The 13,388-nt window shown below is 35.5% G+C and overlaps 1 protein-coding gene across 1 annotated transcript in view; it reads left to right on the top strand.

Annotated features, from left to right (window-relative positions):
* The window catches only part of RBL1 (RB transcriptional corepressor like 1), a 59,165-nt gene that overhangs the window by 25,607 nt on the left and 20,170 nt on the right, over positions 1-13,388 (top strand). The window contains exons 12-16 of the mRNA XM_052650509.1: positions 2,008-2,145; positions 3,893-4,057; positions 5,924-6,056; positions 10,550-10,816; positions 11,881-12,092. Of these exons, the coding sequence (XP_052506469.1) occupies positions 2,008-2,145; positions 3,893-4,057; positions 5,924-6,056; positions 10,550-10,816; positions 11,881-12,092 (915 nt within the window). The remainder of the gene's footprint in view (positions 1-2,007; positions 2,146-3,892; positions 4,058-5,923; positions 6,057-10,549; positions 10,817-11,880; positions 12,093-13,388) is intronic.

Below are 13,388 nucleotides of genomic sequence, written 5' to 3'. Positions count from 1 at the left end.
GGTATTTGCTTTATTGCATATTTATTGCAGTGGTCTAGAACCTGGTATGCCTATATATCTTTTTCTACTCTTTTACTTTCATTCTACCTGTATCATCCTTTGAAATTAGTTTCTTGTAGGCAGTGTATAGTTGAGTCACGTTGTTCTGTATACTATACAGGCTCTTTCTTTTAATAGATATTAGCTTACATTTAATTGTTACTATGTTAAGGGCATAAGTCTACTATTTTATTTTTTGTTTTCTGTTTTGTTTTTTTGTTTGTTTTCTTTTTCTTACCGTCCCATGGATTACTTTGAGCATTTTTAGAGTGTATACCTTTGTATTAAATTTTTTTTAGTGGTTACTCTAGGTATTACACTATACATACATAATTTCACAATCCACTGTTATAAACATTTTATTGGCTTAAGTGTGGAAACCTTACCTTGCTTTAAATTTCTTTTTTAAAACTGCATGAATGTTTTATTTTAAACTCATACTTGATTAATAGTTGTCTGTATATAGGATTCTAGATTGACAATCATTTTCTTTTCTGATTTTGAAGGCATTGCTCCATTATCTTCTAGATCCCAGGATTGCTAATTAGAAGTCCAGGGGCATTTTAATTCTTTGTATTAGTACGTGACCTGTTTTTACTTTCTGGAATCTCAGTATGGGAGTCTTTCCTTGAATGTTGGATTATTCCTCAAATGTTAGATTATACCCTTGTCTTTCAATTGGAGGCATTCTTCAAATGTCTGCTTTTTGAATGAGTCACTAAAAATGAGACATTAATAAACCCTTATGTTGATAAAACAGTTTGGGTCAAAACTCTGTGTGCAAGACTGAGAATAAAAGTCCAGAAGCCTCGAGTGATCATGTAATATAGGGACCCTCAACTGTTGGTGTCTTTAAAACTTATCTGGAGTATTTTGACTTGTCTAGAGAAGTATCTGCTAATCTCTTGCCTGGCTATTGGTGTTATGGAGCAGAGCACAGAAGGGAAAGTTGGTCTCAAATTCAGTCTGCAGGCTTTCACCTAAAACCACAGTCTCTTCGATACCTGGTGTTCTGAGCTTTGATTCTCTCTAGTTCAGTTTTTGTAGAGACTAATTCTCTAGACTAGAGGCCTGTCATCTGATTCCTTAGAGTGGATGTTGTATGGGAACCTGAAGAGTTCTGTTACATCTATAAACTTGCAAATCACCCATCCATGTCAGCCAGTGCCTAATAACCTCTACTTTCTATTCTGCCTGTGCCTTCAGTTGCTGTGTTTTTCTCAGGTTGTATGGAGCAAATTCACTTAAGTTTCTCTAGTCAGGCCCTTATGTTTGACCATCCTGCTTTCTGCTGGGTAATTTGTCATTCTTTCATTCATCTTCAGTTTACATATACAGTTTGTGGTTATAGGTAACTCCTTGTTTTATCCTAGTTATTTTCTATTTCTTATTCTCTTTGTTGATTTGGAGTGGTATTTTTAAGAAGGATGACAAAAATACTATTTATAAAACTGAAAACTTATGTTAAATTTTAAACTCAGTGGTAAAACAGGACTTTATCTTCTTAGTAAAATGTTTCTTTCTCTGAACTTCCAAAAAGTCTTAGCTGTGATATACTACTATACCTTTGATTTTAATGTTTGATTAATAAATACTGCCCTCATGTCAAGAAAACAGGTGACACAAAACTCATTTAAATAAAGGAGCCAATTCTTACGCTTGTCTCTTCGTGGGAATATTAATTATTATTTGCTCCAATTTCAAAGTAGATTGTTGTTTATGCCTCATTTACATTTAACATCTACCACTGACCAAGATTATATCTTACAAGAAAACTCTTTATCAGTTTAAGAACTTGAAGTTTTATCTGTATTAATCGAGTTTAATGTAATATGCTCTTAGATAAGTAATAATATGATTTATAACTTTTCTAAGTTATTTTTTCTTTTTTCTGTCATCCTCTTTATATAATGGCAGAGGCTAAAATCCTGAGAAATTTATTAAATTGTGGTCTTTCTCTTCCCCAAGGTTCTTTTAGAGCAAGATATATTTCATCACTCCTTGATGGCCTGTTGTTTGGAAATTGTGCTCTTTGCCTACAGCTCACCTCGTACTTTTCCCTGGATTATTGAGGTTCTTAATCTGCGACCATTTTATTTTTATAAGGTGAGATGAGAACAAAGTTTTGTTAATGCTTTGCCTCACATAAACATTCTGTTTGTATCAGTGATGAAGAAGTGAACTGTAGTGATGTCTGGATAATATTTCCAGAAGTATTCTGAAAACATACTGCTTTTGGGGTGAAATCAAGGACAAAGAGGAGAGGGAGAGAGACTAACAATAAACTAAGCCAATCTCACAGCTTCAAACATCACTGAATTGCAAGTATGGCCAGGAACTAAGTACTTAATTTTGAGTTTTCTGTATTATGAATGAAAAATCATAATCCTGTTAAATAGAGGCATGATGAAGAAGAGAAACTTTCTCCCAGAAGAAAGAAAAATCTAAAATTAATCACACTCCTTCCCCAAATTGGAGCTAATTCATTGTGGATAAATCTTACTTCCCCTTTTTTTCTGCTGAAACCTTTTTCTTCTAAACCACAGAGGGCACAAGCTACAGTAACACTTAGTATTACCTGATTTCTGAATTTAAGATTGATGCTATTATTATACTTGTTGGCATGGTTTAGTTAATATTTTGGCACCTGTGTTACTTTCAAACTGCTGATTATGGAGAAGTTAGTTTGGGACTTCCCTGAGGGTCTGGTCCAGTGGTTAAGACTGTGCTTCTACTGCAGGGGGGATGGGTTTTACCCCTGGTCGAAGAACTAAGATCCTGCATGCTGTGTGGGGTAGATGGATAGATACAGATAGATAAGCAAGCAAGCCTAATGTTGTAGAAATGCAGGTCACTGAAAAGCTTACCCATTTGAATTGTTGACTATGTGGAATTTAACTTCTTTTTACTTTTCTGGGGAAAATTGCTTTTCTATATTTAATGTTTATGTGAGTATTTCAGATTTTCCATTAGGAAATATATGTAGTTTTATTTGAGGAAAAAGTTTAGTTTTTGCCCTCACCTAATAGAAATTCATTTTTATTTGTAATACCCTTTTTTTCATTCTAGAAGTTAAATACATTTGTTTTTTAATCATAAATAATACTCCCTGAAGAAAAATGAAAAGTATATACAATTGTAAATATTAAAATCATACATTATAATCCTAATATAAATGATAATCACTGTTAATATTTTTGTATATATGCTTACAGAGTTTGCTCTAGATGTTTATTCTTATTGAAAGTGAAAGTTAGTTGCTCAGTCATGTCCAACTCTTTGTGACCCCATGGACTATAGCCGCCAGGCTCCTCTGTCCACGGAATTCTCAGGCAAGAATACTGAAGTGGGTTGCCATTTCCTTCTCCCGAGAATCTTCCCGACCCAGGGATCGAACCCAGGTCTCCCACATTGCAGGTGGATTCTCTACCGTGTAAGCCACCAGGGAAGCATCCTTATTAAAATGTAACTATAGTGTATATAGGCAAAGTTCCTTTTATATATGTTATTCATTTTCTTCTTCTGAGCTGTTGGGAAGAATAGTCTGAGAAAGGAAATTGAATTCAAAATAGCACTGGCCTGGAAACCCAAGACGTGACTTCTACTGTTGGACTTTAGACCAGTTTTACCTATCATTGCTTCAGTTTTCCATATACAGAATAAAACAAGAAAACCAGAAATGTATGTGAAAGTATTTTGAAGAGCTTTAAAACTTCTTTATAAATTAAAATACATTAATAAGCCGCAGAATTATGGTTCAAAATGTTCTTGGTTCTATGTCATTAATAAGACCAGAGCTAGCCATACATGTAAGCCTGAGACTATATTACTTTTTCTGTTTTCTCTTCCCCAGGTTATTGAAGTGGTAATCCGCTCAGAGGAGGGACTTTCCAGAGACATGGTGAAACACCTGAACAGCATCGAAGAACAGATTTTGGAGAGTTTAGCATGGAGTCATGATTCTGCGCTGTGGGAGGCTCTCCAGGCTTCTGCAAACAGAGTTCCTACCTGTGAAGAAGTGAGTTAGGGCAAAGCTAATAATCCCATCATTTTATGAAATCTCTTCATTGAGACAGGATCCCATACTGTATAGTTCACCTATAAGTATATAATTCAGTGTTTTTTAGTGTATTCATAGATATGTGAAGTCATTACCACAATCAACTTTGAAACATACCACCTCAACAAGAAAAACTTTATCACTTCCCTGCTACTGCACCCACCCCACCCACCCATCCCTGTCATCTTCCTAACTCTAGGTAACCAGTAATCTATCTTCTATCTCTATTGATTTCCCTATTCAGGACGTTTCATGCAAATCATATAATATGTGGTCCTTTGTAACTGGCTTCTTTTATTAATATAGTGATTTTCAAGGTTCATCCATGTTGTTATATGTATCAGCACTTCATTCCTTTTTATGGCTTAATAATATTCCATTGCATGAAAAAATATATATATATACACACACACACACCCCACTTTGTTTATTCGTTTATCAGTGGATGAATTGGTGGTGTTTTCACGTTTTGACTATGGATAATGCTGCTATGAACATACATGGACAAGTATTTGTATGGAAATACGTTTTCATTTTTCTTGAGTATATGGCTAGGAGTAGAATGGCTGGAACTGTCAGACTGTTTTCCAAAGTGGCTGCACCATTTAACATTCCCACCATCAGTGTATAAAGATTCCAATATCTCCACATCCTCTCCAGTGCTTATTATCTGTCTTCTTGATTTCTAACAATCTTAGTAGGCATGAATTATTACCTCATTGTGGTTTTATTTGCATTCCCTGATGGCTGATGATGTTCAACATTGATTCAAGTGCTTATCGGCCATTTGTATATCGTCTTTGGAGAAATATATGTTCAGATCCTTTGCCCATTGTTTATTTGGGTTGTCTTTTTAATATTGAGTTATAGGAGTTCTTTACATATTTTAGATATACTCCTTTATCCAGTATATGATTGGTAAAACCTTTCTGTGGGTTGTCTTTTTACTTTCCTGATGATGTCCTTTAAAAAACAGAAGATTTTAATTTTAATGATGTCCAATTTATCTGTTCTTACTTTTGGTATCAGAACTAAGAAATCATTAATCTCATCATTTAAAATTTTTCAAATAAAGAATTAAACATTTTTCATTAGTAATATTTAGAATAAAAAGGTCAAAAGCTTCTGCCTAATACACTCAAATTGCACATTTAACAGTTAAGTATCATGAGAAATTGAGTTTTCTCCCTCCATCTCTGTGTTATTTTTTGACTCCTGTCTATATCCTTCTTTGCTTTTTTCTGTCTACTTTTACTTCAATCAACCATCTTGAATTTTTCTCTAATCTCAAACTACTGAAAGAACTATTTAAATCTAGGAAGAATTGAAAAGAAAATGATTTCTTAAATACTCTCTTCCATGCTTCTGTTGTCTTTATAGCAGACTGTGGTTAATTGGACAGTCTTCAGTATTCATCAATTTTTCCATTATAGGATCCATTGGGAAATGAAAAAAACTATGACCTTGAAGGAAAAGGATTTGAGTTGAAGCCATTTCTCTAATACCTAGCAGTAGTTTGTCCTTAGGCAAATTTCACATTTTGAGCCTCAATTTTTTCAGTCCCTAAGTGAAGAACAGTAGTGCCCACCTCATAGGTTTACTTCCAGTGGTCAGTAATCTTAAATAGATATAAAGTTAAGTAAGATGAACTCTTTACATAACTTAATATTAACTATTGAGCACTTTATACAAGTTGGTATATTTTGTGTTGAGAGAAAGAAAGGGAAAACAGTAAAAAAGTTAAGACTTTTTCTTACCTTTTCTGTTATGTTTTGATCAGTGGGTTTATCTGTATGTAAAGCAGAGGGGTTTTGTTTTCTCCAGGTTATATTCCCAAACAATTTTGAAACAGGAAGTGGAGGAAATGTACAGGGGCATCTTCCCATGATGCCAGTGTCTCCTCTGATGCATCCAAGGGTCAAAGAAGTTCGGACTGACAGTGGGAGTCTTCGAAAGGGTAGGTTAACCATTGGTAAACAAAGAAAAAATAACAAAGACTTTTTTTGTTAGAGAAAATTTCAAGTTTTGCCCTAATATGTTATTAAGAAACCATTTTTTTAAATCAAGATTTGAAAGGGGAATAATGTTTATGCCAATACCCTTTGTAGCTAATTATATACTTTTTTATATTAAAGTAATAAGGTTTCCACTCTGATTCTGAATATAATATTTTTTAATTGCAGTATCAATTATTGTAAAAATCATATTTTGGCCTTTTTATAAATACAGGCAACTTTTCCTCAATGCTAATGGAAAACTACTTAAACTAAGTACTCACCTTTGCCGTTGTGACAGAAGTTATATTCTTTCTCTATGTGTGACTTTATAGAAAAATAAACGTCTAAAACAGAACAAAGAACTTGTTGGGATACTTAAGTTCATTTAATGAATTACTTATCTGTACTCTTAAAATAGTTCTTTTGAGCCTTACTATAGGAAAATTTTAGTGCATTCTTCTTTATTTTCTCTTGTGATGTACCAAACTGATGTGTTTATCTTCTGGACTATATAACTCTTTAATTTTTAAAAATCAGTTGAACTCTTCTGACCACAGAATATCCCTGAAGAAACTTCAGATGAATAAATATTCAGGTTACTTAGTAAGGTAGCTCAAGAACCATTTTTGAACTATAATTCTGTGTGTGTGTGTATCTTGCTTCGCATGTAGTGCAAGTTCACAAAAATACGCAAGCTGTACATACAAAACAATCTTCACTAAACTATAGGAATAATCAGGACTGTTTAATGACCTTTAAAAAATTGCCGAAACTAAAAACTTCCTTACTGTCAATTATTAGTATTCATTAAAGAAATGAAAAAATAGTTAAAAAAAAAATACTTAATATATGGTTGGTTTAGTTGCTAAGTCGTGTCTGACTCTTGCGACCCCATGGACTGTAGCATGCCAGGCTCCATGGGATTCTTCAGGCAAGAATACTGGAGTGGGTTGCCATTTCCTTCTCCAGCTTAATATATACTATGATTAAAAACTTTGAAAACATTGAGAATGGAAGTGTTTTGTTTTTTAAAAACTTAATAAAGAATCATTTAAATGATGCTTGCCACTTTCTTCTTATATAACTTGCGATAGTGAGTGAGCTTCTTTCCTGTGCCTTGGTGAATTTTCATGTTCCTTTCATATTAAAGGAACAGCTTTCAACACTTGTATCCTTTGCTTTTTCAGTGTTGCGAGATTTTTTTCCGAGTTCCTTTAAAGTGAAGTTTTTTGCCATTGTAACTTCCTGTTGGATGTCTTCATGCTGTTCATCATAACAACTTTGCATTTATATTAATAAGTCTCATCTTCACACAGTTCTTCTGGCTGTATATCTAATCTCTTGAACAGCAGCAGTGTCAACATTCTTGAAGTGAAGTGAAGTGAAGTCGTTCAGTCGTGTCCGACTCTTTGTGACCCCATGGACCCCATGGAAGCCGTATCAGGCTTCTCTGTCCATGGGATTTTCCAGGCAAGAGTACTGGAGTGGGTTGCCATTTCCTTTTCCAGAGGATCTTCCCGACCCAGGGATCGAACCCGGGTCTCCCGCATTGCAGGCAGCTGCTTTACCCTTTGAGCCACTATTCTATAATTTCATGGACAATTTTAATTTCACTTTCAGCATTATTACTCTTCATTTCTTTGTTGCACTTTTTTTTTTTTGGACACTTCCCTCTTTCATTTATTTTTGTAAAATGTGGATTTATCGCTGGGAAAGGAGGAGGCAACGTAACTGTATGCTTTGTGGCCTACATTGAGTTGAACAGCAGATTTGCCCTGACCAATCATTGACAGACTTTGAAAGAAGTGACAGGATTGGTCACCAATCATGATGCACATCTATTATTTATATAATGACTTGTGGGAAAAGTTTGTAGTTTATGCAATTACAGTTACTATACCATGGCAACAGAAATTTGAAATTTGAACCTTTTTGTTAAGACTTTTGTTAATTTAACTATGTTGTGGTAACTGAAATTCATGCATACTTTAACTGTACAAAGCATGAAGTTTGTGTGTAGCATGTGTGTATGTATTTGACTATAATTTATATATTTATGTTATATGTGTGTGTGTTACCTGGAGAATTCCATGGACACATGGACAGAGGAGCCTGGCAGGCTATAGTCCATCGGGTTGCAAAGACTTAGACATGACTGAATGACTAACACTGTGTGTTTGCAGCCTAGCTAGAGATCTCAGAACTAAGATCATGAAGAATGGTCACTAAAATGATTCTCTCTCAGTGGTGGGATTTTAAATGTTAACTTTTTCATTATAGTTTTTGGTGTTGTTTGAATTTTTCAGTGAGCTTTTAAAACCTGAAATATAATTCACATACCATAAAATTCACCCTTTTAAAGTATGCAATTCAGTGGTTTTTAGTAAATTCACAAGACTATACAACCATAGTTGTATATATGCCATTGTATACATGCCATCTAATTACAGAACGTTTTTATCACTCCCAAAAGAATTCCTGTATCCAGTAGTAATCACACTTTATTTGCCCCTCTACCAAGACCCTGCAACTACTAATCTATGTCTCTATGGATTTGCCTGTTCTAGACATTTCATGTAAATGGAACTATATAATATGTGACCTTTGTGACTGGTTCTTTTTCAGGCATGTTTTCAGGTATATATGTGTTGTACCATGTGTCAGCACTTCATTACTATTTATGGCTATATAATACTTGGGTCCAACTCTTTGTGACCCTGTGGACTGTAGCTCTCCAGACTCCTCTGTCCATGGGATTATCCAGGCAAGAATACTGGAGTGGTTGCCATTTCCTCCTACAGGGGATATTCCTGACCCAGGAATCAAAACCAGCCTCTCTTATGTCTCCTTCATTGGCAGGCGGATTCTTTCAATACTGAGCCACCTAGGAAGCCCTGAGCAAAGGTTTTTGAGCTTAATATGCATTACCTGAGAGGCAGGGTTCCCAGAGATGGGCCATTATGGATAATTTAAGCTTATAGGCAACATCTCTTTAGTGACTAACCTGCAATAAAGGTTCTTCCCTATTAAACGGCAGTGGGATTTTGCAGTGAAGTGAGATTAAGTTCAACTCCTAGTACAAAAGAGAAAGTAGGAATTTAGCTGATGGGCGTTTGTGTTATTTCTACCTGTTGGCTTTTATGAATAGCACTGATGTGAGCATTCAGGTAATATATTATTTTTATAATTAGAAGAAAAAGTTATTTTCTTGTAGGGGTTCATGCAAGAGAATCAAATAATAGAAAATCCTTAGAAAACAATAATATTGAGCCTTGACTCTAGTGGGGAAAAGACAGTTTATTAATTTGTATACTTACTAAATTTTTATTGAATGTCTACTGCAGCTTTTCCAGTACTGTGCTAGGCAAAGAATCATTTCAAGGGGTTTGCAGCTAACTTGGTGGTTGTAACATGCATTTTCCCCCTTGAAATGTCAGCTCTGAACATTCCTAGTTAGCTTCAAGGACTACATTGGTTTTCTTAGAAATAAGACATAAAGGTAGACTTCTGTTAAGGAGTAATGGGCTACAATAGAACTTCCCACTTGTTTGCTAAGGCTGCAAGTCAGAGCTGCTTTCATAACCCCCAGAATTAAGAAGAGATTTTTATTAAACCATAACTATTTCCCCAGTTACCTCAGAAATACAGAGTTGTCAAATTATTGCCAGAGGTAATTTTTATACCTTATAAACATGTTTTGAAAATAGATGACATGTCTGTTACACACTAATGCCTCAAATTAAGCAGTCATAACACTTCTATTCATCTTCTAGTGGGTTTGTAAAAGATGGTTCTGTGTCTACTAAATCAGAAAGCCAAAGCTATTGCCTTAAACTGTTTGACGTGTAGATGTGTGGGAAGAGAGAAAATTGTGAACCAAATCACTGATTTTTCCTTTTTATCGGGAGGAGACAGAAGTTAGTTGGACTGCTTTTCTAATTTAACAGTCACTGCATTCTACCTCTCAGCTTCTACTTTCCCCATAATATTTTGGTTCTGTAACGTAGGCAGAGGTTCAAGAAACCAGGAAGGTTAGCTATTGTAATTTTATTTTAAGATTTATTTCATTCTTCTCTCTCCCACTAGATTCGATATTGCATGAGGACAAAGGCTGTTATTTTAGCATAGTAACTCAGTATCTAGGGCTTCCCTGTTGGCTCTGTTAAAGAATCCACCTGCAGTGCAGGAGACACAGAAAATGCAGGTTCAGTCCCTGGGTCGGGAAGATCCTTGGAGGAGGGCATGGCAGTCCACTCCAGAAATCTTGCCAGGAAAATCCCATGGATAGCGGAGCCTGTCAGACTACAGCCCATAGGGTTGCAAAGAGTCGGACACGACTGAAGCGACTGAGCACACAGTGTAGCACAACTCAGCATCTGTTGAACGAGTGAGTAAACCTGATTGTGTCTGTTTGAAGTACAAGTCAGACTGTTAAAATTTTTCTCTTTATTAGATTTGCAACCACTGTCTCCGATTTCTGTCCATGAACGCTACAGTTCTCCTACTGCTGGGAGTGCGAAGAGAAGACTTTTTGGGGAAGACCCCCCAAAGGAAATGCTTATGGACAGGATCATAACAGAAGGAACAAAATTGAAAATTGCTCCTTCTTCAAGCATCACTGCTGAAAATATATCAATTTCACCCGGGCACAGTCTTCTAACAATGGCCACAGCCATAGTAACAGGGACAACAGGACATAAGGTTACAATCCCATTGCATGGTAATATTTTGATGCATTTATTTTTTTTGAAATGGATAAAAATTTAAGAAATGCCTTATTGAATTATATCACATGGTCTTATTACTCCTGTATTTTCTCCCGAACCTGTACTCTTTTTCCTCTAAGAGTAGTTTTAGGTTCATGGCAAAATTGAGTCTTTCTTGCCATCAGTATCCTGCACCAGACTAGCTCATGTATTACAACTGATGAACCTTCATTGTCACATCATTATCACTCTAAGTCCATAGTTTACATTAGTGTTCACTCTCGGTGTTGTACATTCTATGAATTTTGCAAATGTCTAATGACACATAGCTACCATTATACTGTTATACAGAATAGTAACACTGCCCTAAAGCTCCTCAGCACTCCCCCTTTAGTTTTGTTTTGAATGTATAGAGGCTTTCCTCATTTTATTGCACTTTGCTTTATTGAACTTTACAGATAACTTTTTTTTCTACAAATTGGATTTGTGGCAACCTTGTGTTGCTGGGTGATGATTAGTATCTTCTTAGCAACAAAGTATTTTTTAACTGAGGTACATACACTTTTTTGAACATAATGCCCATAACACACCCCATAGACTGCAGTATAGCAAAAGCATAATTTTTATATGCCTTGGAAACCAAAAAATTCATGTGAATCATTTTATTATGATATTCACTTTATTGTGGTTCTCTGGAACCAAACTCTTAATATCTCTGAGGTATACCTGCACAGTTTTTTGAATTTTCATATTTTATTGATTTACTACTCTGTTAGGAGTTAGTTTCTTACCTGAGTTTTACAAATGAGTGCATTGAGCAAGAATTTTGTTTAATGGTTAAAAACATCTCCCTTAGACCACCAAAGAGAACAGTATTATTGTTTCAGAGCAGAAATAGAAAACAAGAATATTATAACCTAGAATTACTATTTTTGTGGCTTTCTTCTTCTAACATTACTATGCACAGATAGATAGTAAACAAGAAGAGGGAGGGAGGGAGGAATGAACGAAGAAAGAAGTATTGACAACTTTTCTGGGACACATTTCTAAAACTAAGAACTCTTGCTTGTACATTCAGGTATTGCAAATGATGCTGGAGAGATCACACTGATACCAATTTCCATGAATACAACTCAGGAGTCCAAAGTTGAGAGTCCTGTATCACTTACAGCTCAGTCATTAATTGGTGCTTCTCCAAAGCAGACCCATTTGACCAAAGCACAAGAGGTACATCCAGTTGGAATAAGCAAACCAAAGAGAACTGGGTCCTTAGCACTGTTTTATAGAAAGGTATGTGTTTTTATAGCATCTAAAAACATCTCCTTTAATCAGTGCAATAAAGATTGAGTAACAGAGGACAGCTTTGGCCTTTTTTTTGTATGTGGTAAAATATACATAAAATTTACTATTTTAACCATTTTTAAGTGTACAGCTAAGTATCATTAGTACATTCACGTTGTTGTGCAGTTTCCACTACTGTCCATCTCCAGAGCTTTTTCATCTTCCTAAACTATAATTCTGTACCCATTAAACAGTAGCTCATTTCTCCCCTAAACCCCCAGTCATCATTCTAAATTCTGTCTCTGTGACTTTAGCTACTCTAGGTACCTCATAAAAGTGAAATTATACACTTTTTGTCCTTTTATGATGGGCTTATTTTACTTAGCATAATGTTGTCACAGTTTATCCACATTTTTGCATGTGTCAGAATTTCCTTCCTTTTTAAGGCTAACATTCCATGGTATGAATATACCATATTTTGTCTATCAGTTCATCTGTAGATGGACATTTGAGTTATTTCTGTACTTGCCTGCCAGTCCAGGAAACAGAAGAGACATAGGTTCGATCCCTGAGTCGGGAAGATCGCTTGGAGGAGGGCTTGCCAACCCACTCCAGTATTCTTGCCTGGAGAATCCCATGGACAGAGGAGCCTGGTGGGCTACAGTCCATAGGGAGGCACATAGTCAGACAAGACTGAAGCGACTTGGCACATGCATGTACCTTATGGTTATTTTCAGTGAGTAATGCTGTTATACTGGTGTGCAGATATCTAAGTCTCTGCTTTCAGTTCTTTGGGGTATATACAGAAGTGGAATAGTAATTCTAAATTTAATTTTTAAGAAACTGCTATACTATTTCCCATGGTGGCTGCTGCTGCTGCTGCTAAGTTGCTTCCTGCCAGGCTCCTCTGTCCATGGAATTCTCCAGGCCAAAATACTGACGTGGATAGCTGTTCCCTTCTTCAAGGGATCTTCCTAACCCAGGGATCAAACCCAGGTCTCCCACATTGCAGGCGGATTCTTTATCATCTGAGCCACTTTAGATTGAGTTTATTGTGGCACAAGTACATCTTAGATCTTATGTGTAAGTTTAAATTACTAAAGATTTATTATTAAGATTTTTGGGATACTGTGGGGAGTCTACACAATTTTTATCATAAATCTCATTTGTTACCTATAAGATTTGACTAGTCATTATAATCCCTAAATTGTTTTAGTATTAATGCAGAGATTTAATATAGAAATAATTTCTATCCTGCCTTGCTTTTATAAGCACCTTCAAGCTTCTAATAAGACAGACATGTTA

This window comes from Budorcas taxicolor, chromosome 13 (genome assembly GCF_023091745.1).
Source record: "Budorcas taxicolor isolate Tak-1 chromosome 13, Takin1.1, whole genome shotgun sequence".
Classification (NCBI taxonomy): Eukaryota; Metazoa; Chordata; class Mammalia; order Artiodactyla; family Bovidae; genus Budorcas; species Budorcas taxicolor.
Note: the sequence above shows the minus strand (reverse complement) of the source record. Positions and strands in the feature narration are given on the sequence as shown.